At 39.7% G+C, this 25,886-nt stretch overlaps 1 protein-coding gene across 1 annotated transcript in view; it reads right to left on the bottom strand.

Moving 5' to 3' along the window:
* BCAS3 (BCAS3 microtubule associated cell migration factor) overlaps positions 1-25,886 on the bottom strand; it is a 578,557-nt gene that overhangs the window by 271,896 nt on the left and 280,775 nt on the right. Inside the window, exons 21-23 of the mRNA XM_065897745.1 lie at positions 20,055-20,155; positions 17,133-17,329; positions 10,910-11,007 (exon numbers count right to left, since the gene is read on the bottom strand). Of these exons, the coding sequence (XP_065753817.1) occupies positions 10,910-11,007; positions 17,133-17,329; positions 20,055-20,155 (396 nt within the window). The remainder of the gene's footprint in view (positions 1-10,909; positions 11,008-17,132; positions 17,330-20,054; positions 20,156-25,886) is intronic.

The raw sequence follows: 25,886 nt of genomic DNA, 5'->3' as shown, positions 1-25,886 counted from the left end.
AGTTACAATGATATCTGAAACCATACCAATTAACTTTTGTACTCTGTCATATTAAAATCCTTTGTCCTATCTTGCACTTGGAATGAATCCATTACCCAGACATAATTTTATCATATCATAAGATTGGTCATTTGGAATATACATCAGATCTTCCAAATGTTGATTTATTTTATGATATAAAACATCACACTAGTCAATATCACCACCTATCTCATCAGAAATGTGTTTAAGTATTGGGAACGTGTTAAGCAGACTGGTTGGTACGTGGTTTCCAAATTTCCAATCTTCAGTTGAAGACTAGAATTTCTATCATTGGTAGTAAATACTGTAAGTTGTCTTCTTTGAAATGACAGGCTTACTTTATTTTTGAGAAAATTTCTGCCAAATACCAATGTCTGAATAAACATAGTTTGTCAGCTGTTCTTTCAAGTAAAACTGCATTCCATGAAAACAGTTGCTAGTTCAGTGCACAACAAACACACAAGTGCATTTCCTCAAGACAACACTGTGCATTAATTCGACTATGATATACAGAACATTAAAAAGAAGTACACAAGCATGAAAATTTAATAAAATGTATTAGATTTTTAAATTTAGTAAAATTAATAATGTTTACTATATCAAAGACAGCCTTAAGTAATTATATCTTTTTTTTTTTTTTAAACTGTGAGTTGCATTGGCTACAAGCATAGTTTGGTGCCACTGCTTTTAACTATGCTAAGATGCCATCAGTTTTATCTACCATTGCTTCAGCACAATCTATACTAAATGTCAAGACAGTATAAAAAAGACAAATAATGACTTCATATTTATAAAAATAGTTTTCACGCACTGACCCCTTGGAAGTGTACTGGGGACTTCCAGATGTCCGTGGACCATACCATCCACCAGTATGTATATACATATGCATGTGTGTGGAAATGCAAAGATAAATTGATACATGAATTTATATTCTATATTCTAGAATAGCCAAGATATACTTGGAAAAAAAAAGTAGAGGGCTTCCCTGGTGGTGCAGTGGTTGAGAGTCTGCCTGCCGATGCAAGGGACACGGGTTTGTGCCCCGGTCCGGGAAGATCCCACATACCGCGGAGCGGCTGGGCCTGTGAGCCATGGCCGCTGAGCCTGCGCATCTGGAGCCTGTGCTCTGCAACGGGAGAGGCCAAAACAGTGAGAGGCCCGCGTACCGCAAAAAAAAAAGTAGAGACATTAATCTGCTACATTTCAAAACTTACTAAACAGCTCCATTTTTTAAGATAGTACGATAGTGGTATAAAGACATATATATATATATACACACACACACACACACACACGCGCGCGCACATATGTGGAAGAAAATAGAGAACCCAGGAAAAATATGATTCTTTTAAAAGGCATCATCGGGACTTCCCTGGTGGTGTAATGGTTAAGAATCCACTTGCCAATTAAGGGGACACGGGTTCGAGCCCTGGTCCAGGAAGATCCCACATGCCGCTGAGCAACTAAGCCCGTGCGCCACAACTACTAAGCCTGTGCTCTAGAGGCCGTGAGCCACAACTACTGAAGCCCACACGCCCTAGAGCCCATGCTCTGCAACAGGAGAGGTCACTGCAATGAGAAGCCCACGCACCACAGTGAAGAGTAGCACCCGCTCGCCGCAACTTGAGAAAGCCGACGCAGCAACGAAGACCCAACACAGCCAAAAATAAATTTAAAAAAAGAAAAGGTAGGCTTCCCTGGTGCCGCAGTGGTTGAGAGTCCGCCTGCCGATGCAGGGGACGCGGGTTTGTGCCCGGGTCCGGGAGGACCCTGCGTGCCGCGGAGCAGCTGGGCCCGTGAGCCATGGCCGCTGAGCCTGTGCGTCCGGAGCCTGTGCTCCGCAACGGGAGAAGCCACGACAGTGAGAGGCCCGCGTACCGCCAAAAAAAAAAAAAAAAAAAAAAAAAAAAGAAAAAAGAAAAGGCATCATCAAAAGGCATATATTTTCAATGAACAGTGCAGGAACAACGAGACATTTGTACGGAAGAAACTGAACCTTGATCCTTGCCTCATATCGTAATAAAAAATAATTTGAAAAGGATAATAGACCTAAATGCAAAGGCCAAAACCATACAATTACTAGAGAAAAGCATCAGAAAACATAAAAGGGAAAACAATGGAAAGTTTGGGTTTCTGCTTTGTCAAAAAACACCAATAAGAAAGTGAAAAGGCAATGAACTGAAAGAACATACTGGCAAAATATCCAATGAAAGACCTTACCCAGAATAGTTAAAGAACCCTTGAAATTCAATAAAGACAGTAGACCCAACAAAAACTGGTGAAAGACTTCACAAATACATTGCAAAAGAAGATATCCAAATCGCCAGTAAGTATATTCAAGGTGCACAACATCAGTATTCATCCGAGAAAAGCAAATTAAAACCACAGTTTACATTCACTAGAACGGCTCCTACATTGCTGTTCAGAATGAAAAAATGGTATAGTCATTTAGGGATACTTTCTTGGCAGATCCTAATAAAGCTAAACACATGCCTACCTTGTGAGCCAGCACTTCCAATCCTAGGTATAGGCCCCAAAGATATGAACGTATATGCACCCCCGCCCAAAAAAAACAGACTTATACAGAAAAGTTTATAGAAGCTTTATTAGTAATATGCCAAAAGCTAAAAACAACAGGGTAATGGATATATAAACTGTGCTACATTCAAACCACACTGCAATGTAGAAAAAAATGAACTAGTGACACATGCAATACCTGGATGAATCTCGAAAACATTAAGCTGAGTAAAAGAAGCCAGACACAAAAGAGTATGTACAGAATGATTCCATTTACACGAAGTTCAATATAGACAAAGCTAACTTATGATGATAAAAGTCATAGTCTAGGCCAAAGGTAGTCTTGACTGGAAGAGAAATAAAGGAACTTTCTGGCGTGATGGAAATATTCTAACTTGATCTGCCTGGTGATTACACGGGCATAAAAATTGATCAAGCTGTATGCTTAAGATATGTGTGTTTTTGCTATATGTAAACTGTACCCTAATTTTAAAAAATTCTTCAAAGGTGATCTGAAGTATGGATGTATCAATTTTTCAAGCTGGAAGGGACTTTGCAAATAACCTACTTCAATTCTTTTCTTCATTTTATAGAAGCAAGCCTTGGGTTTTGAAGCAAATTCTTAAAGAGGTAGTTCCAAGCAGAGCTGAGACTAGAACCAAAGATTCGTAAGTGACTAGCCACTATTCCTTCCACTGCACCAAGCTTTGAAAACAAAACTGTTCCCGGGAACAATTATTTCCACTTTGATTATTTGCTTTAGTTTTTGTCTGACAGTTTTCAACAATATCCAGGGGAATATCAAGAGCTCTGGTTCCGACTAGCTGTCCGGGTGAGGTCCCAGGCTGCTTTTTAATTGCTCACTGGGCTTTCATATTCAATGGAGAGAGGCTCTTTTGTTTGTTTCTAAGTTTATAGATGGCACCTATAAGCATAAGCCTCAGGCTCTTGGACACAATTTAAAATAGTGTGGCACTAACAGTTTGACACTAATGTCACTAAGACAGATGGAATTCCCGGTTCAGACTTAAACAAATTCTAATACTGCCCCCAATATTGTCCCTCTGCCACCACAGTCTCAGGCAACAGACTACATAAACAGTCCAGCCTTGTATTAAAGATGTAGTAATAAAGGTACAAAAAAGAAGTGCTCGGTTTTTTGCCCAAAAGTCCCATGTAAATATGTGGTAACCTGGTATATCAACAGTAGGGAGAATTCCATCAATTCCTTCTCAAAATGCTTAGGAAAGACTTAAAGTCATGTCAAGGACTTGGTGCTTGCAACAGAGAAAGCAAAGGCGAGGTTTCAGTTGACACAAAGATTTATTCAAAGAAGTAATGTGTCATCAGAAAAGACTTTCCCGGCAGCTTCTTCTACTTCTGTTTACAGTTTCTTCATTTTCAAGTGGGGCAATGATTTTTTCCTTAATTATGCTGAGCTAAAATTTTCCACATTGTTAACTTGAATTTCATCTTCTAACATCCTATAAATATTAGAAAGAAGAATGAGAGGAATATTTAAATCAGAAGGAGAGAGATGTGACTGAGCACTTTTCTGATGAGAAATCTAGGTCTTTTCCCTATATTCTTAATCTCTAAAATTTATTTTTGATTCTCTACAGGCAGTAGGTATTCATTAGATTAGAGCTGAAATAATGCACAGACTTCCTCATTTCTAATTAAAAAGCCAATCTTAATATCTTAGTTTGAATATTTACTGTTTAAAGTATAAATAGTGTCAAAGTAAAAGTACTGACCTCTTTCTTCCCCTCTGAGGGACTCTGTTCACAGGTCAGGACTAAGCCTTCTTTTAATTTCACCCTCATCCATAATCCTCTTACTGATCCCACATAGGCTTTGAATACCCAAGGTACAAGTATGCCTGGAGTTTTCGTCACCTTATAATCACAAAGAATATCTGGAACTCTATTAAATGAAAACCATATTGTTTATTCAAAGAAATATCTCAACATTTCAAAAGAACTTTATATCCTTTATATCTGGGAATTATTTTAGGAAATAATTTGAACACATTCCTGCCAAAAGAGGTGAAACAAATTTTTACATAGGGAAACTTAAATTCTTTTTACAGATGCAGAGAAGAATGGATAGGTAGGAAACATGACTTGTTGAAGGTTTCAGCAAAAGTTCAAGACCATTATAACATCATGGCTTCTGTCACTCAGTTCTAGTTTTAAAATCATGAAGCTGGATTAATCTCCCAAATATATAAGCAGCTCATGCAGCTCAATATCAAAAAAGCCAAACAACCCAATCCAAAAATGGTCAAAAGACCTAAACAGACATTTCTCCAAAGAAGATATAGATTGCCAACAAATACATGAAAGGATGCTCAACATCACTAATCATTAGAGAAATTCAAATCAAAACTACAGTGAGGGGCTTCCCTGGTGGCGCAGTGGTTGAGAGTCCGCCTGCCAATGCAGGGGACATGGGTTCGGGCCCTGGTCCGGGAAGATCCCACATGCCGCGAAGCGGCTGGGCCCGTGAGCCATGGCCGCTAAGCCTGCGCGTCCGGAGCCTGTGCTCCCCAACGGGAGAGGCCATAACAGTGAGAGGCCCGCGTACCACAAAAAAAAACAAAACAAAACTACAATGAGGTATTACCTCACGCTGGTCAGAATGGCCATCATCAAAAAGTCTACAAACAATAAATGCTGGAGAGGGTGTGGAGACAAGGGAACCCTCTTGCACTGTTGGTGGGAATGTAAATTGGTACAGCCACTATGGAGAACAGTATGGAGGTTCCTTAAAAAACTAAAAATAGAATTACCATATGACCCAGCAATCCCACTACTGGGCATACACCCAGAGAAAACCATAATTCAAAAAGAGTCATGTAGCACAATGTTCACTGCAGTGCTATTTACGATAGCCAGGACATGGAAGCAACCTAAGTGTCCATCGACAGATGAATGGATAAAGATGTGGCACATATATACAATGGAGTATTACTCAGCCATGAAAAGAAATGATATTGAGTTACTTGTAGTGAGGTGGATGGACCTAGAGTCTGTCATACAGAGTGAAGTAAGTCAGAAAGAGAAAAACAAATACTGTATGCTAATGCATATATATGGAATCTAAAAAAAAAAAAAAAATCGTTCTGAAGAACCTAGGGGCAGAACAGGAATAAAGACGCAGACATAGAGAATGGACTTGAGGACATGGGGAGGGGGAAGGGTAAGCTGGGACGAAGTGAGAGAGTGGCGTGGACATATATACACTACCAAATGTAAAATAGCTAGTGGGAAGCAGCCGCATAGCACAGGGCAATCAGCTCGGAGCTTTGTGACCACCTAGAGGGATGGGATAGGGAGGGTGGGAGGGAAACGCAAGAGAGAGGGGATGTGGGGATATATGTATACGTAGAGCTGATTCACTTTCTTACACAGCAGAAACTAACACACCACTGTAAAGCAGTTATACTCCAATAATGATGTTAAAAAAAAAAAAGTCACGGAGCTAAGTGGCCTCACCATGGTAGACCAAATGGCGTTTCTTATAACTCTCTTGCTTCTTACCACCAGCAGCTCTTGTGCCTCTGATGGCTTTAAGATGCAATAACTAAGTTTGTCTGCCTCAGATTGAAACGGCAACTGTAGATACAGTGAAATACAGTCCTTAGGAATATGCTTCCCCCAGCGCATCAGAAAAATCTCTGTAAGATAAAAGCATGCCTCTATCAGAATGTCCCTCCAGCAGAAATTTGACTCCTCAAATAATATCCTTGTTGCCTACCCAACCATACTCTTCTAATGAGTATTATTTGTTCTTTTAAGGGTCTGATGCACCAAATGCCAAATACACAAAGTAGGCACAGTTGATCATTATAAAATCAATCAAATCAAACCAGTTTCCATTTTCTTCAAGCAAACATATTATTTCGCTTTCCAGAAGAATTGGTGCTGGAAGCCTGAATTAATTAATTCCTTAGAAATCATTTAGATGACTGCAATTGTACAACAAAAATAACATTTCTCTTGAGTCAAGAACAACAACAAATACCAGGTCTGCAACTCTGTCCCTATTTAGTGGAATGCTTGAAGTAGCACCAATACCTTATGTACCAAAAAGCCTGCTCTAAAGAATAAGAACTCACTTTACTTATCTGTCACAATTTTCCCTCTCCTACTGTCATCTGCCTCAGGAATGTACATCAATGCTGCTCTTACCACTTCTAATAACATTTTCTCTATAAAATGTTTACTTTAGTGGAGTTTGACAAAGATGTCTGCTCTTCATACAAGTCAGGCATAAGTTTGTCTTTAAATCTCAGTTGCTTTGAGTTCTTCCTCGGTAAACACCAATTTCCATAGTAAAACTACAAACGAGGACAAACAAACTTAGGATGAACCAGATCTTTCTAGGCTCTTTGTGTGGATGACTCAAAAGCAATTAGAGTTGTTATTAAGTTATCCAACAAGTACAGCCTGCAAGGCCTGGAACAAGTACTTCAGTCACCAATGTGGGAAACAAGTTTGAACAGGACATTGACAGTATTTTTTTTTTTTTCTTCAGGTCCTACACTTTTATCAAAAGAAGGACACATGTTATAAAGGACAAAGGGAAGAAATTCTTAGTTACCTAACCGGGAATGTTAGGAAAAAAAGGAATGTACAGAGGGGGAAAAAAAGAAAAGTAAGTAATCCATGCATTGCTTTGTCTAGACATACTAAGATTCCGACACTGATGTCAATCAGTTGGACCGGAAAGATGGAGCAGTTCATTCAAATCCCATTTGTTCTGGGTAGACCGTGTGTATGGATAAATCCTATAAAGTCCATTTCCAGAATGGTCTTCTCCTCAGTCAAGAAGGGAACCTCATACAATTATCTAAACTCAAAACCTGAGGTAGGACAGTATCTTTTGAAACTCCAAAGATCAGTTGAAACATGTCATGGGAAGCAACATCTACATATAAAGCAGTATAGATCTGCTGAGTCTAAAATACACATATATATATAGAGAGAGACAGCAAGAAGCTGGTTCACAGGTATCTAAAGGCATGGAATTTACACTGTGCCTAAATTATCAAAGTTAATAAGTGAAAAACATGTAGTTTAGGTAATATATTTCCATGTGAAGGAGTGAAGCACAAACATATTAGATGATCAAGAAAAAAAAAATTTGCTAGCAAGAGTGGCACAATGCCCTGCTGATCTCTTTTAGTTTCAGTAGAATAACACTGCAATATACACATATACCTAAAACAGAACATACAGACCCAAGGTTTAAATAATATTTTCACTTTGAAAATTGTCACGGCCATCAAAAGATGTGATAGTGTCACATTAAACTTTTAAATACTATGCTTCTGAAAAGTACTTAGATGAAAAATAATTAAACTACCACTGGTTTAGACAGACAGAGCAAGAGCTGCCACTACAATAAAGGTAACCAGAATAAGGGTTACCTTTCACAATTGAAAGGCATTATAAACACATGAAAGTCTTTTCCCAGAAAGGTGATGTTGTTAAAAGAGAGATTCAAGAATATTTCAGATAACTTAATTGATGGCGGATGCATGTCAGGCTGTCAAAGGAAGACCTTCAGTGTTAACATTTTGAGACAACACTTACTGGAATGCTTAAATGATTGAGCTGCTCCAGGGTGACATTTTTCTCATACTTTTTACACTTTTACTGGTAATGGAGAAAAAAATATGCCATAGGAACAATTAAAAAGACAATCCGTTTAGTCGTATAAATTGCTTGACGGTAAGACAAAGCAATGAACCCTGATAAGAGGAGATGCCACACTGGTCATATCCCCCTAAGCAAAGGCAATCAAAACTCCAGATTAGCATCTTCGTAATATGCAGCTGCCTCCAATGCATGGGTCATAATCAGAGACGCACTTCCTGGCTTAGGAGCAATTATAAAAATATGTTATACTCTTTTTAGTAGAAGAATCTAAAACGGAATTTCCCCATAAACTTCCTTTCATAAAGCACCCAAATCAGAGTTTGAGATTAGCAGATGCAAACTATTATATACAGAATGGATAAACAATAAAGTCCTACTGTATACCACAGGGAACTATATTCAATATCCTGGGATAAACCACAATGGAAAAGAATATGAAAAAGAATGTATATATGTATAACTGAGTCACTTTGCTGTACAGCAGAAATTAACACAACATTGTAAATCAACTATACTTCAATAAAATAAATTTCAAAAACAGAACCCAAATCATCTAACCTCTATCTTGTTATCTCTATCGTTTCTCAATAGAAAGTAAGACTGTTAAATAAGTGGTCCTACTAGATAGAAGTAGATGAAGTTTCCCCAACAAAACATCATTCACCCACTTAAAAAACATGTTCAACAAAAGGGACGCAAACCATTTGAGAGGTAGAGGATAATTCATAGAAGTCTAATCCCTCATTTATGGGGTTTCTTTAGCTCAGCTAGAGAACGTAGCACACACATTTCATTTCTCTGGCTGTCATTCTGAAAGGAGCTATAGTTTTCTGGAATGAAAAGAGGCCAAGAAAAATAATACAGCTTGGTCACCAAGAAGTCCTTCTCTACTCCAAAGATTAGTACTGTCAGGCAGAGGCTCAGAGTTGGAGAACAATATCCTAGAAACTCCTACATGTTTTTCTGATGGAAATCTGAGTAAATCAAAGGCAAAGACTGAATCCCCTGCTCAAACATCAACTTAAAAACTCTTCTTGCAACAGAGTAAAACAAAACTATGGTTGCAATAGTTCACTGAGGTTCCTTTCTGTGGCATGAGAGAACTTTACAAAGAGCTAAAATTGAGATAATGATATGTGATAAATACAAGTCTTAACCCAGAATTGTGCACTGAATATGGCACATTTAATAACACACATGGGAACTGCTTTAGTGACATGTGTTTCACTTGACCAATAGCTAGTTACCTGATGCTAAAACATTAATAATATGGCAGTTTAATAATGTAAAAAAACAAAAAACCAATACCCCCAAACCAACAAAGCCTACTACTGAAATCTTGAATAAAATACTTCAGGTTAAAATACATCATTTCCAGGATTCACAATTGTAAATGATAATTTCATATGAGCAGGATCTGTTAGCACTGACAGACTGAAACTATCAAAAAGATTTATTGTTTAAGTCACCTATCTCAATATCTCATTCAGTGCAAGGCTAGAGACCTTAGATATTTCTGTGCTTGTTTCCAGGGGACTACCCTGGTTGCCAAGTTAAAGCAGAGGAACAAGTATGAGTTCTCCAAAGTAGGAGTTTACATTAAGAATGAAAGCACAGCCCTGGAAGTGGATAGCTCAATCAGACACAAGGTACAATCCACTGACAAATAGTTCAGAAAGCCAAGAAAACGTACGAAACCCATGAGCTTTCGAACTTCGAAACACATCCAGAGACAGAATCAGAAACAGAAGCTTTGGTCTTTTAAAAGAGACCTTCACAAATCAGGTTTGTGTTTGTTTCCTTTTTCTTTCACATTTTAAGCCTCAATCAAGTCAGCTGTCTCTAGGGATTTTGAAATTGCTATAGATTAAAATCCTCTCTGACTCAACTGTTTGACTAATGTCGAGGGTTTAATAATTCTACTTATAAGAGACTTTTTTGATGAAACCCTGCTGTATGCTGTCTTCAGATGCGCCACAGATGCACCATATATAAAGCATCACTGTCCTTATTTTCTTTATGACTGCATTTAGAGATGAGAAAATGTATTATTACGAGCAGTTCTATTATTTGGCAGACCTGGCAGAAAACAGTTTTACAATACTAATGTAGCAACTATCACCTATAGAGACAAAGACCTACTTCCAGGTACTGATGACACATATTCATGGCTTGCTTCCAAGGATAGGAAGTTAATCATTGTGATAGATAGAGTTAAGTTAATGAATTTCTAAACTTTATGCTTTCAATAATAAAACCATTTAAGCTATAGCATTTGGACTCTCTACTTCCACAGATCAGGCACTTTGATACTCAACAGGTTGAGTAAATTGAATCCATATATTGTATTTACGTTCTCTGTCAAGGTTGCTTCTCCACATTTGAGAGATCAAAGGCAAAACAGTCATCAAGCTGTAGCCTTCAATACTGTGTTCATGACATTTAATCAAGTGCCAACTCCACCGCATCATTCACCAACCTTAACAATATTTAAATGCATGGCGTCGTTTAGCAGCAAATGTAGGCACAGTACTGTTTTAATACACACACACACCCCTCACACGCACACGTGCACACACAACTGCACGTGCACACGCAGCCAGCCCTCCCCACCACCCCCGAAAAAAGAAGAGGAAGGTGGCAAAAAAGAAATTAAAAATGCACAGAAATGCGCAGTAAACACTTTGGAGGTAGTTTTCTACCTGAGGCAGCATCAATCACGGTGGAAATTCCCCTTCGATCAGACACTGGACGGGATGACCCTGGCATGCTGACTGGGTCAGAGCGGACTGGCTGGATCCTGCAATGCAATTTAATTTAATTCACGTATGTTACTGGCATCAAAACTGTCGCTGGCTACAACAGATCTTAAATCAGGAACGCTGGAATAGCCCAATCCATTAAAGAACCATTCATTCTAAAACAAGGCAAACAGTGGAGCTGCAGTCCCTTATTCTCATAGAAGGCTAAAGCACAGCATTCTCTACACTCTAGACCTCTTCTTCTCTTTGTATGTTTTCAATAGGTTTTAAGCAAGGGACTGAAAAACTGAAATTAATTTAAAGGGATAAATGAAGCAGCATGGGAGAGGACACAAAACACATTATACTGAAAACTTTGGCATTTGCAAAGGAGATTAAAAGTTTTGAGAATCTTCAAATTCATGAATAGAACCATGCCTTCCTTAAAAGATAGCATTAATAGATACAAATTTTGAGTCACTCCCTTAAAATCCTTAATGAAAGTTACTTTATATATGACAACAAGCATAGGATAACAAAGCTGTGCTGGGATCTGGCTGCCAGGGGGTTAGCCAGGATTACTACTATCTAACTGAGTTACCTCCATAAAATCATCAATTAGCATTGAAGAATCAATTAGAGTCTCAGCAAAACTGCAATTTACTACATACAATTTCAAGTTGCTTGGGAATGGCAAATCTATAAATGCCAAGAGTCTATTTCCAGTTGTATTAGATTAATACTATTCACACAAAAATTTCTGTATGGCTAAAAGACTTGAGAGGCCCAGGCAACTTAAAGGACTAAAGACTTGTTATAACAATATAAGCATGCATTTTTGGCGATTCGTTCATTCAGTAAGTATTTGCTGAATATTGATCATGTGTCAGTATTATTCTAGGAACAAGCAGAAACAAAACACGAAATACAAAGTCTGTGTGCAGATATATAGTATAGCATATGGACATTCAGGACAGATGCAAAAGAAAACTGGAGTGTGAAAATGAATGAAATAGGTAATGAAAGCTCAGAATGAAGAAATGGGGGGAGGAATGTACAGCCCACAGCAGATCGAGATGATCTTATGGCGCTGTAACAGAAATTGGCCTGGAGGGGTGGGATAGGGAGGGTGCGAGGGAGGGAGACGCAAGGGGGAAGAGATATGGGAACATATGTATATGTATAACTGATTCACTTTGTTATAAAGCAGAAACTAACACACCATTGTAAAGCAATTATACTCCAATAAAGATGTAAAAAAAAAAAAAAGAAATTGGACCTGTATACAGTCTTAGGATGTGTATATATGCAAAGGGGCAAGAAGTGCCCTTTAAACATAGAACTAGAACAAGTGAACCCTTGGAATTGTGACCAAGCATGATAAATGGAGGGCATCTTGAGGAGCATGATTTGGCTTAAGCATAGGGTTTATAGTGGATACTCATGGAAGATAAGAATCGATAAGCACCATGGGACAGATTATAGAAGCCTGACATACCAATTATGGACTACAGAAAAAGAGTCCTTTTTTTTTTTTTTTTTTTTTTTAAATTTTGCTTTTTACATTTAGATCCGTGATCCATTGAGTTAATCTTTGTGAAGAGGTATTTTTGTATGTTTTTTTAATAAATTTATTTATTTATTTTTGGCTGCACTGGGTCTTCGCTGCTGTGCGGGGGCTTTTTCTAGTTGCAGAGAGTGGGGGCTCCTCTTCGTTGCGGTGCGCGGGCTTCTCATTGCGGTGGCTTCTCTTGTTGCGGAGCACGGGCTCTAGGTGCACAGGCTTCAGTAGTTGTGGCACACGGGCTCAGTAGTTGTGGCTCACGGGCTCAGTAGTTGTGGCTCACGGGCTCTAGAGCGTGGGCTCAGTAGTTGTGGCACATGGGCTTGGTTGCTCTGTGGCATGTGGGAATTGACAGGCGGATTCTTAACCACTGTGCCACCAGGGAAGTCCCAAAAGAGTCCTTACTGAAAGCACAGCTCGAATGTATATGCATTTGTTGTATGAAAGAAAGAAATGGGGCGGGGGGATGAAAAATGATGCATTTGATCTAGTACTGGAAGTTGGAAATGTTGATGATCACTGCTGTAGTGGACGATAATGGTGCCCTAACCAGTATGCCTTCTGCCCCAGGTCATTTTCCCAAGCCAGTCATGGTAATCCCATCATCTCATGGTGAGATTAATTAGCTCAGGGATGGGCAGGCCGAAGCAAATGAGGGCCAGTGAGAAGAGAGGAAGAGTTTATTTGAAGTTTCTAGAAGAGATGTTTTCTGGGTCTTATAAGAAACAAGAAGCTAGTCTGTTAGACATGCCCAGTGCATGCAAATCAAAGCTCCTTCCCGATCTAAATAATTTATGTGGCCTAATAATTTTCCTATTATTAATTCACTTTATAGCATTGGAGTTTCTGAATCATCCAGAGTTGTGGGTGGGGTATGGACTGGGCTATAGATGAAAGAAGATTGGCCAAGAATTGATGTGTTGAAGCTGGGCAACGGATACACAGGGGTTAATTCTATTATTCTCTTTAACTTTACATATTTTTATATATGCTTGAAATTTTTCCATAATAATAATTTAAAAAAGACCAAAAAAAAACTGGTGGGAGTGATGGAAATGTCCTAGAATTAGACTGGGGGATGTAGCACAACATAGTGAATGTACTAAAGCCACTGAATTGTACAGTGAATTTTATGTTATGTGAATTATATATCAACTAAAATAATATGATTAAGGTGTGACGATCTAGTGTATCACACGGTGACTATGGTTAATAAAACTGTATTATATAACTGAAGTTTGCTAAAAGAGTAGAAGTTAAATGTTCTCACACACAGAAAATTCACAACATACATATATAAAATATATCAGTTGATGGATGTATTAATTAACTAGATGAAAAAATAAAATGATAAGATGAAACTGATTTCTTAGGAGCTAATCTTGAATGAAAAACTAGGTTCTATATTTCACTTTCTTTTACATTATCTATTTCTCAGGTCTATTAATAAATATTTCATTGACCTTTTTAACGAGTTAAATCCCTATTCCAAATAAGGAGCTGGTATGAGGTTAGCCATGCCTAACAGCCATGCCTGTTATAGATATGACAGCCACCAATACACCTGACTGTTGCCATTTTGGTTAGGATACAGGGAGGCAGAATACCACAGCATCAAGTAATCCTTAGCAATATGAGGTATAGGACAAGGTACCAGGTGTAAAGGGTCAGTTGAGCCAAAAAATCTAAACAAGTCTTCACAATTTAAAGGAGAAGGTACAGGGCCGCATCCCTGGTGGCGCAGTGGTTAAGAATCCGCCTGCCAGTGCAGGGGACACGGGTTCGAGCCCTGGCCCGGGAAGATCCCACATGCCACAGAGCAACTAAGCCCATGCGCCACAACTACTGAGCCTACGCTCTAGAGCCCACGAGCCACAACTACTGAGCCCACGTGCCACAACTACTGAAGCCCGCGTGCCTAAAGCCCACGCTCGGCAACAAGAGAAGCCACCACAACGAAGTGTAGCCCCCGCTCACCACAACTAGGGAATGCCCGTGCGCAGCAAGGAAGACCCAACGCAGCCAAAAATAAATTAATAAAAATAAATTAAAGAAAGAAAGAAAGAAAGAAGAAGGTAAAGTCAACAGACATACTGCCATTGTGCATAAGCCTAAAGCAATGTAGGACCAGAGGTGAGGAGCTGGGATAAAGTGACAGTGGACAGGAGTGAGGAGGATATAAAGAGTGGGATTTCTAACTGGATGCTGGGCAGGAAATGGTACTAAACGGGACACATAATTGAAATGATGTGAGGTAAATCTGAATTTTCCACCAAAACTGTGTTCTAATGGGGTTAAGGTCATAACCAAGGGCCTATATGCTTACATGTTTAAATATAAACTACAAGTGAAATAAAAAAAACTTATAAACCTGGGACTAACATAAAGGTTTCTAATATTTATTTATTTATTATTTTTTTTTTTTTTTTGCTGTACGTGGGCCTCTCACTGTTGTGGCCTCTCCCGTTGTGGAGCACAGGCTCCGGAAGCGCAGGCTCAGCGGCCATGGCTCATGGGCCCAGCCGCTCCGCGGCATGTGGGATCTTTCCAGACCGGGGCACGAACCCGTGTCCCCTGCATTGGCAGGCGGACTCTCAACCACTGCGCCACCAGGGAAGCCCGGTTTCTAGTATTTATATGTTCCCAACAAATAGGACAGAAACAATTTAAATACCGGGAGCTCTTTAGTATAAGAAAAAGAAAAGTCCCTGAGGAAATTTCTGGAAGGATTTCAGGAATAAAGCTCTGTCTGAAGAAGCAAGTTAGAGAATGAAGAACTGTATCTGAAATAAGGGGTAAGAAAGCTAGGGGAGGTCAAAAACAAAGGAACAGGGGTAAGAACAGGGATAAGAAAGCTAGGGGAGGTCAAAAACAAAGGAACAGGGGTAAGAACAGGGATAAGAAAGCTAGGGGAGGTCAAAAACAAAGGAACAGGGGACTTCCCTGGCAGTCCAGTGGTTAGGACTTCACCTTCCAGTGCAGGGGGTGCGTGTTTGACTCCTGGTCGGGGAGCTAAGATCCCACATGCCTTGTGGCCAAAAAACCAAAACAGAAAACAGAAGCAATATTGTAATAAATTCAATAAAGACTTTAAAAATGGTTCACATCAAAAAAAAAAAAACTTTAAAAACAAAAAAAGAAACAAACAAAAAACCCAAAGGAACAGAGCTGTGTATACAGGAGCTGAGGATGTCCTCCAAAGAAAAGGGACAGGGTCTTATCAGAGTAGCGGGTGACAATCAACAGAAAGAAAAAAAGGTGGGGGGAGAATCTTGTGAATACTTTAGTAAAGAGAATAAACATAGCTTTATGGGTCTATTTTATTAACATTTAAGTAACAAAATAACCTATAAAAACATCTGAATATGCACTTATTCACTAAGCTGAGGATTGACTCTACTTGACTTTCTGAAACTGGATCATATTTTATAATTAGTACCTATGAAAAATGGTCTAGCACTCACTGTATTGTCACTATTGCCTCACATCTTAGGGAGAAGTGCCACTTCTAGAAAGCTGAAGAAAATATACTGAACCAAAAAACACAAAAATGTATGGAAGAAATAAAATACAAAGAAAACTAAAATAAAAAACTAAAATACTGGGCTTCCCTGGTGGCGCAGTGGTTGAGAGTCCGCCTGCCGATGCAGGGGACGCGGGTTCGTGCCCCAGTCCGGGAAGATCCCACATGCCGCGGAGCAGCTGGGCCCGTGAACCATGGCCGCTGCGCCTGCGCGACCAGAGCCTGTGCTCCGCAACGAGAAAGGCCACAACAGTGAGAGGCCCGCGTACCACAAAAAAAAAAAAAAAAAAAACACAAAACTAAAATACTTAGGTATTACAGGAGACATGTTTCATTATATGAGTTATTCTTAAAGAAGAAATATCTAGGCCTAATCCACCTCTGCAACAGCTTTTGCATTGTTATAAAGATTTGTTATTAATGTTGACAAAGAAGTAGAATAAAAACATATTTCCAACATAGGATTAGGACACATATTTCCACAATTTTTAAAAAAGAGTTGCAAGAAAAAGGTCAGAGGGCTATTTTAGATTCAAATAAAAATACACTGCAGAATTTTTTTTTAAAAGAACACAAGGAAAGGGAGATTATATTGCATTAGACTGAGCCCTTCACTGTCTGTTGTATCCTAATGTGTCAAGTCTTGGTGTAACAAATTAAACTGCTAAGCAAACAGAAGAGCACAAAAGTCAAAAAGTTCTCAATTACGTTAAAAAAATGCTAATAATAAAAAGCATACTCTGTAAACTACTGTGATTCTTACAAGTAAGAATCGAGAATATATATGATGAAAATATAGCAAGACAGATAAAGAGATAGATATTAGAAATATGAGAGAGGCATCATAAAATAAGACGGCTTTAAAAAGTACACTGAATATTAGATTTAGGGAAGTACAATCCAGAACACAAATATTTATTGGATGTGATAAGATCTCACATAAGATCCCCAGTGATAATGATGAACCACAAGTTACACTGCATGTATTCTGCAATGTGATACAGCGTCAAAAGGGGAAATGCAAATATTATCTAAGATGTTAACGACAAATGAACATATTAATGTGTTCAAATCACTCTCTAGTTCTTATTTCTTACCTGAGACTGTTGAGATCAAGATCATCTGTATCAAAATCCGAAAGGGGCTGTGGAGTATCACTTGGACCATGAGACTGCAACACAGATGAACTGGATGATATGACTGTGGTTTGGCCTGAGGGATGGATGGTTTTGAACTGGAACTGTGGACCCATCCACAGACGTCTGTGGGGTCCGGTGTGCGTTACAATTTCTACCTGGAACAGATTAGGAATCATGATTGAAATGTATTAGGCTCTCCCTTTGAGAGCCTTTCATGATCCACCCCCTCACCCCAGTCTCAGCTCTGAACACTCACATTCTCCAAGAAGCCCATCTTAACCAAGTGGAAGAGGGACAGGGCATCTACAATCAAAAGGTGATGACAGGGACTTCCCTGATGGTGCAGTGGTTAAGAAGCTGTCTTGCAACGCAGGGGACACTGGTTCAATCCCTGGTCGGGGAACTAAGATCCCACATGCTGCAGGGCAACTAAACCCACATGCTGCAACTGGAGAGCCTGTGTGCTGCAACTACAGAGCCCATGTGCTCTGGAGCCTGCACACCGTAACAAAAGATCCCGTGTGCTGCAACTAAGACTAGGCGCAGTCAAAAAAATAATAATAATAAATAAATAAATATATATTTTTAAAAAAGGTGATGACAGTAGCAACCTATAGAGACATTCACTACATCCCTCTACAGGTTCTCACCAAAATATATCAATACCAGAAACTCGTTTTGTGTATGTGTAAATATATGTGTGTATATGTAAACACAAATACACACACACACACACACATGCATCCCACATATATAACACAAAAATCACATGAGAATAAAAGGATCAGTTGCCTGCCTCATATACCGAGCACTGGCTCCCTAGGGACTACGTTTTTCACTCATTCTAGACAGTACTTACCACTTTGTGGGCATGCAGTGAATACTACACCTATCAATCCACAGATTAAAAGTAATTCCTTCATTGAGGACCAAGCTCATGACAAATGTGAAGTTGTTCTTGAACTATCCAAGGAAAAGAAAAGGTCTGAAATAATTTAATACCCAAAGCCAGTTTCTTTCCACAATTAAACACCATAATATTTACTGCCCTCAAAATCCTCCAAATTTCATTTTTAATGTAAGAGAGGACTATATATTTTCCCTCAAACTAGATTTGTCTTCAAAATACCATTTCTTAATTAGATTGTTTTCTCAACTACCATGAACATTCACATAGGTATTTTAAATGCTGCAAAACAGTAATAACAGAATGCTTTATGAACTTCATGCTCTAAGGAGGGGGTATGGAATGTTGCCAATATTAGACAATGCAGAGAGTAAGACACAGGGTAAAACCTAAAAATAAACATGTGATTTTACAAATGAGCGACTTGAATAAGAGACTAAATATGCAAACCTTTGGTAAAACACTATTTCTCGATGTCTTGTAATGGCTACATCCACGTCTGTATACATACTTTATGGAACTGACTTGCCGTGTGCCTTAGTTTTGCCCTGAGTTCTTTTATATTTAATCACATTTCTCTGATTGCAGTGATTAATTCTTAACAAAATGTAACTGAAAAGGTTCACGGAGTGCAGCTCTGTGTTTGTAAGTCCTAAGGGGCAAAAGCATCACGGTCTTGGAACAATATTCACATTCCCACTAATCACAGGGAGAAAACTACTCAGATTTAGGACAGTGATTTCTCATTCAAGAAGTTGTATTCAGCAATGTAAATGAGGCCACAGATAAAGCATTCTGTGTATTTTAAGCTCAAAACCATCAGTGTCACAGAGCCGAGAGGTAAACAGATGCCTGTGCAATTTCACTGAGGCAATGGCCAGATGTTCCTGCTCACTCTCCTGTTGTATGCAGTACAAACATGTTGTAGATACTTTCACACTGACAGCACACATTATCCCTTTTTCTAATTGAAAAGTGGAAGTGAAGGACAGTGGTTTCTTTGCCAGCATTCTTTTTTTTTTTAAATTTATCGTGGTATCCTCAAGAAATGATGTATCTCCATATGCATCAAGCTCCTTCAAGGATCTTCCTGGGAGTATTTTTGGTGTGATGAAATGTATGTCACCTAGAAACAATTTGATTCTCCAGTTCCCAGATTCCCTTTAGTTTTTTGGGCTCCCTTCCCTGAGAAAGCAATGAAACTGCACCCGGCCTCCACTGAGGCACCTGTCTGATGAAAAGCCGCTGGATTGGTAATCTGAGACCAGTCATTAACTTCACCAAATGATGTCAGACTTGAGACAGACATAACAGCATTTGTAATGAAGTCACTTGTAATCTCATCATTTTGAAATCTGCCTGAGTATCTTTTATTTCAAAGCCCTTGAGATGAAGACAGCTTCACCTAGCACGGAGAGGAAGGGTCAGTCGAAGCTGTTAGAGGACTGGTTTTGAGACCGCTAGAAGCGGCATTACAGGAGCTTAGGAAAGGAAAGCCAGGCGGGCACTTGTGTAGATTAGAATGCCTAACTTTCCTAATCAAAGTATGGGCCCAATCTTCAGAAATTTTTGCCTCCACAAAAAAAAAGCCCAAAGACTGTTGAAAGGCTTCACTGTTTTAACAAGGCCAATTCTTATTTTAATCCAAACAGTCCATCTGAAATCCAAGGTCCTGGGGGATATGAATGGATTGTTTGAAAGATAGCATATTTTATGCTCTCTGTGTGAACGCTAATGTACACACATATATACATATGTATATGTGTGTGTATAAAATATATGTATCCCTGCAGCAGTATTTATGAGAAATTCTTAATATGGAAAGACAACTGATTATTTCTTGGGGAACCTAAAAAAATCCCAATTCTGCCCATTTTCCTCTAAGGAAAATAATTTTTAAAATTCAAGAAAAAAAGAGCTAATGGATCTCTGTTTTCTGTCACTTCAATAGACCCAGTGTTTCAGAGTCTTACCTGAGACAGCCACTCTTCATCTTCCTGTCCACTATGGTCAGAAGCTAAACTGTCATAGGACCCGTGCCGAGTAATGGGCCCAGGACTTCCAGGGGGAACCACTGCAGGAGAAAGAAAATGTATTTAAACAACTTTAATCCATGCAGTGAAAAAAATGAATGTGGGCATAACCATCCTGAATACTGTGGTAATTTATAAGCTAAAATAAGACATTCAATGCACAATTCAAATAATTAACGAACAAGAAAGACTGAGTTTCTGAGGAATAAGAAAAATCTCCAAATAAGAGTACACTTCAAAAAACATCTGCAGGAATTTAGTCATTACATATATCACTGTTAAAGAAATACACAACTAATTGCATCTGAACAGCACAAGTACATTAAGGAATAGTGACAATTCGATTGCCCATGCACCAATATAATTCCTAGCCTTTAGGACACTTCAGTCCTCTCCATCTAACAATGAAATTAATTTAATGCAGTTCCTATAATTCAGGAAGGGGCTTTTAAAACAAATATCAAATAAGATTCTTTAAAAGTCTATTTAATAGTTCATATAAAGGGAAGGCATTAAAATATTTTTAATTTTAAAACACTTTTAGTTCCTAAAACATTTCATTTATCCAAAGAAATGTTTCATTTTTTCTGGATACTTCAGTAGTTTCCCTGATTCTTAGGTGGTAGGATATAGGCTTTAAAACACAAAGAGGCTGCTTTCTCATAAAAAGAAGAACCTTTGCTTAGTCAAAGCAATAAAATGATTCAGCAAACATTTATTGAGTTCCTAATGAACCAAATACCATCCCAACAGAAACTTATTTAAAGTCCCATACTATTTTTTTAAATTTAATTTAATTTATTTATTTTTGGCTGCATTGGGGTCTTTGTTGCTGAGTGCAGGCTCTCTCTAGCTGCGGCTTTCAGGGACCACTCCTCGCCACGGTGTGCGGGCTTCTTATTGCGGTGGCCTCTCTTGTTGCGGAGCACAGGCTCTAGGGCACGCAGGCTTCAGTAGCTGCGGCACTAGGGCTCAGTAGTTGTGGCTCCTGGGCTCCAGAGCGCAGGTTCAGTACCTGTGGCACACTGGCCCCGCAGCTCCGCGGCATGTGGGATCTTCCCAGACCAGGGCTCAAAACCATGTCCCCTGCACTGGCAGGCGGGCTCCCAACCACTGCGCCACCCAGGGAAGTCCCTAAAATCCCATACTATTTATCTGCTTATTTTTATTATAAAATAGACTTCATTTTTTTCTTTGTTTTGTTTTGTTTTGTTTTGTTTTGTTTTGCGGTACGTGAGCCTCTCACTGCTGTGGCCTCTCCCGCCGCGGAGCACAGGCTCCGGACGCGCAGGCCCAGCGGCCATGGCTCACGGGCCCAGCCGCTCCGCGGCACGTGGGATCTTCCCGGACCGGGGCACGAACCCGTGTCCCCTGCATCGGCAGGCGGACTCCCAACCACTGCGCCACCAGGGAAGCCCTAGACTTCATTTTTAAGGACAATTTTAGGTTCAAAACAAAATGGATGAGAAGATACAGATTTCCCATATATTCTCTCCCTCTGTATACATTTTAATACTAAGAGAAATAAAGCAATAAAGTACTGAGGGGAAATAGAGAAAAGAAAAGGAAGAGAAGAGAAGAGGATGGAAAGTTGGTGAGTATTAAAGAAACCTAGAAGAAACAGAAAAGAATGAGAAAAAGAAAATAATCTCAGAATTTCTACCACCCAGAAATAAGTATATATACTTCAGTATGTGCATTTTCCTTAGGTTACATTCCTAAAAATGAAATCAAAGGATATGAACATGTCTAAATTTCTTAATGCATATTCTCAGAAAGAGTTACACTTCCATGAGCAGTGACTGAGAATGCTAATCTCACAGCTCTCTTGCCAGAACAAGGTATTTTGAAGAACTAAATCTCAGTGAAACAGATACTAGTGAAGTAGACAGAGCAGAACACAGGACAAGATTTTAAAGAAGACACACAAAAACTCACAAAAACCTTATCTTAACTATCTGGGAGAGGAGAAATGATACCAGTCAATTACTCATCAGAGGGAGATAAACAGTATTAAAATACAAGATTTGCAGTGGTTAAAACTATTAGCTATCAGTTCTTCAGATTCATAGTTCTACAGCTGGGAGGCATGCTGGCATCTGGCACAAAACACAAGTTATCACCAAAGCATAACACCTAATTTCTTAGGATTCTGAATACCATGAAGAAAAGAATACCATAATAATCAATTAATATTTAAGCATCCTTTTAAATAATTTTGGTGTATATTGCAAAGATGATAAGTAAATTTATGTTTGCAAAGGCTGAGTTGTTCCCCAACCATTTGTATTCTTTTTAATAAATAAATTTGATATTAAATTCCTAATACAGAACAGAGCAAGAGTATGCCTCAAAACCCCACTCCCTAAATACTAGTCAAGAAGGCAACTACGGACAAATATCTAGAGGTCAGGACACAATTTGGAACGCAGCTGGGGTGAGAGAAGATTTTAAAGAGGTGAGGTATGAATAGGCCATGCAGATATCTGAGGGGAAAGTGTTACAGAGAGAATATCAATTACAAACGTTTTGAAGTGGGAACATAAAGGAAATGTTTCAGTAATGTCAGGAGGCCAGTGTGGTTGGGTGTGATGAGGCAAGTTGAGAGTGGAAGAAGAATCAGGAAGGCAAGCGGGGCAGGGATCAGCAGATGGTTTACGGCTTTCTTTTTTTTAAAAAAATAAAGCTAGGGTAGACAGAAAGATATCGGAAAAGCTTAAGAAGAAGTGAGAAATTATACCCTTGTGTTACCACCTAGCACCTAATGTGAATTTTTTCCAGGAGTTTACAATGTACTCTACATAGGCTGAGCCTAGGCTACTACCTGTTGCAGAATAAGCATTCCATAAGTATTACGTGAATAAATGGACTTTTGCATTCTGGAATAAGTAATGATACCAGAATGGTAGAACACTTATTCATCCATCATCAAAACAGGATAAACTTGGGAATTCCCTGGAGGTCCAGTGGTTAGGACTCCATGCTTTCACTGCCGAGGGCCTGGGTTCAATCCCTGGTGGGGTAGCTAAGACCCTGAAAGCTGCAAGGCACAGCCAAAAAAAAGAAAAAGGCAAGGGGTGGGGTGGGAGGGGGGATAAACTTAAAAATAATCCAGGGCTTCCCTGGTGTCGCAATGGTTGAGAGTCCGCCTGCCGATGCAGGGGACACGGGTTCATGCCCCGGTCTGGGAAGATCCCACATGCCACGGAGCGGCTGGGCCCATGAGCCATGGCCGCTGAGCCTGCGCGTCCGGAGTCTGTGCTCCACAACGGGAGAGGCCGCAACAGTGAGAGGCCCGCGTACCGCAAAAAAAAAAAAAATAATAATCCAATGGGACTTCACTGGTGGCACAGTGGTTAAGAATCCACCTGCCAATGCAGGGGACACGGGTTCAAGCCCTGGCCCAGGAAGATCTCACATGCTGCAGAGCAACTAAGCTCGTGCGCCACACTGCTGAGCCTGGGCTCTAGAGCCCACGAGCCACAGCTACTGAAGCCCGTGCGCCTAGAGCCCGTGCTCTGCAATAACAGAAGCCACCGCAATGAGAAGCCCACGCACCACAACAAAGAGTAGCCCCCGCTCGCCACAGCTAGAGAAAGCCCGTGAGCAGCAACAAAGACCCAGCATAGTCAAAAATAAATAAATAAATAAATAAATTTTTTAAAAATCCAAAGGCAGAGAATGGTGAGGAGTAGGATTATAGGTGAAAAAAGGTTAGTTATGAGTTGATTACTGTTGAAGGTGAAGAACAGGTACATGAAGAGTCATTATACTATTTTTTTTTTTTTTTGTGGTATGTGGGCCTCTCACCGTTGTGGCCTCTCCCGGTGCGGAGCACAGGCTCCGGACGCACAGGCTCAGCGGCCATGGCTCACGGGCCCAGCCGCTCCAAGGCATGTGGGATCTTCCCGGACCGGGGCACGAACCCGTGTCCCCTGCATCGGCAGGCAGACTGTCAACCACTGCGCCACCAGGGAAGCCCTATACTATTGTTTTTTGATTGTGTGTATGTTTCAAATTTCCCACAGTGAAAAGTTTCTTAAGAAAAAGAAAAAGAAGAAATCTCTTCCTCCCCCTCCTCTTCTTCCCAGCCATTCCCTGTTTCCCAAAGGAAGTGGTAAAAATACCAAATGTATATCTATGAAAAATTAAGTCTGAATCCTGAATTTCTAAATTGAGATTGTAAGAAGAGTTTCCATACCTTATGTTCACTAAAAAACAGTATTCTTATTAAGAAAGCTTTGAAGCATTCAGAAGAATCACACTATAAAAATACAAGTGTGGTGGAATAATATTTTTCAACATAAAATAAATGTCCTTCCCTCTCTGTGATATTTCTTTACATTTAAAAAATTTCTCCAATCCAGGTAGGAAGAACAGTCCATGTTTACTATCTCAGGGAAGCAATGATATACCTGCTCACAGAGAAAAAAAGAATTCAAAAATTTGACCCTGGGATAAGAAAAAGAGATTGAAAGTATGATAGTTAAGAGCAAAGTTTCCGTGCTCTCCAAGCAGCTAATTATTAGGAAAGATATTTTGAGATTGGAGTGAGAGTACCATAAGCAGAAAGGGGGGAAAAGAGGGTTCCCAAGGAAGGGCATGAAATGACAGAATTCAGAAGGAGTTTTTGGCATGAACAGCTGTGAAAAATCCTATCTTCATTCTTTTTTATTTTGCGGTACGCGGGCCTCTCACTGCTGCGGCCTCTCCTGTTGTGGAGCACAGGCTCCGGACACACAGGCTCAGAGGCCATGGCTCACGGGCCCAGCCGCTCCACGGCATGTGGGACCCTCCCGGACCGGGGCACGAACCAGTGTCCCCCGCACTGGCAGGCGGACCCTCAACCACTGCGCCCCCAGGGAAGCCCTTTATCTTCATTCTTGGGTAGAGTTCAAGGAAGTAGCAGGAGATTCCACATGTGCAACAGTAGAGAAGCTGTGCACATAGTGGGTCTGCACAGTTGAGCCTGTGACAACCTCTCTAAGTCCCCTATGGATGGGATGATGACTATTTACTATGTGTCCAAGAGTAATATGGACAAGGTCCAGGGAACTGTCAGACTTTGAAAAGGCTTTGAAACAAGGATGGATGTTGCAGAGATCTATATGAACCAATAGCCAATGATCGGGCAGGGAACTGGGACATCTCAGTGGTGAAAATAAAGATAAAATGATCCCTGGTCAGGGAACTAAGATCCCACATGTCACGTGGCCAAATAAATAAATAAATACCAGCTATTATTTTAAAAAAGGCTATAGCTGATGAGATTAATTTTTCTGTACTTGTTAGGATGGAGGCACAAAAGAGGACTTAAGAGAGTTTATTTATAAAAAAAAAAGTTACATATATCACAAGCCTGAGTTTAATGGACCAATATACCTACCTTCCATCTAAAGAAAAATGGTTAGTATCTTTTACTTTTACCAACTGTTTCAGATAGTTAATAATCTTGGGTTAGGAAAAGGATATGGAATTTTGAAATAAAAATCTCTGCCATGTTCTATCCCTACCTTTAGTACAGTAATTTAAAACAAGCCTATCCATCTAACTAAAAAGGATACACTGTCAATTTTCTTTAGAGAATACAGCTTCAAAAGTACTGCCTGTACACACAGGCATTTGATAAGTATAGATCAACAACCAAGGGCAGGATGAGCAGATCGTTATGAGGTAACTGTGAGCTAGACTTTGTTTATATTGTGTTCTCAGGAAAGCAGATCATGCTTCTAGTGAGTAAATAAAAGCTAAGAAAAAAATCACTAAGTGTAT

The sequence above is a fragment of the Phocoena phocoena genome, chromosome 19 (assembly GCF_963924675.1).
Source record: "Phocoena phocoena chromosome 19, mPhoPho1.1, whole genome shotgun sequence".
Classification (NCBI taxonomy): domain Eukaryota; kingdom Metazoa; phylum Chordata; class Mammalia; order Artiodactyla; family Phocoenidae; genus Phocoena; species Phocoena phocoena.
This window is presented reverse-complemented; position numbering and strand designations above follow the sequence as displayed.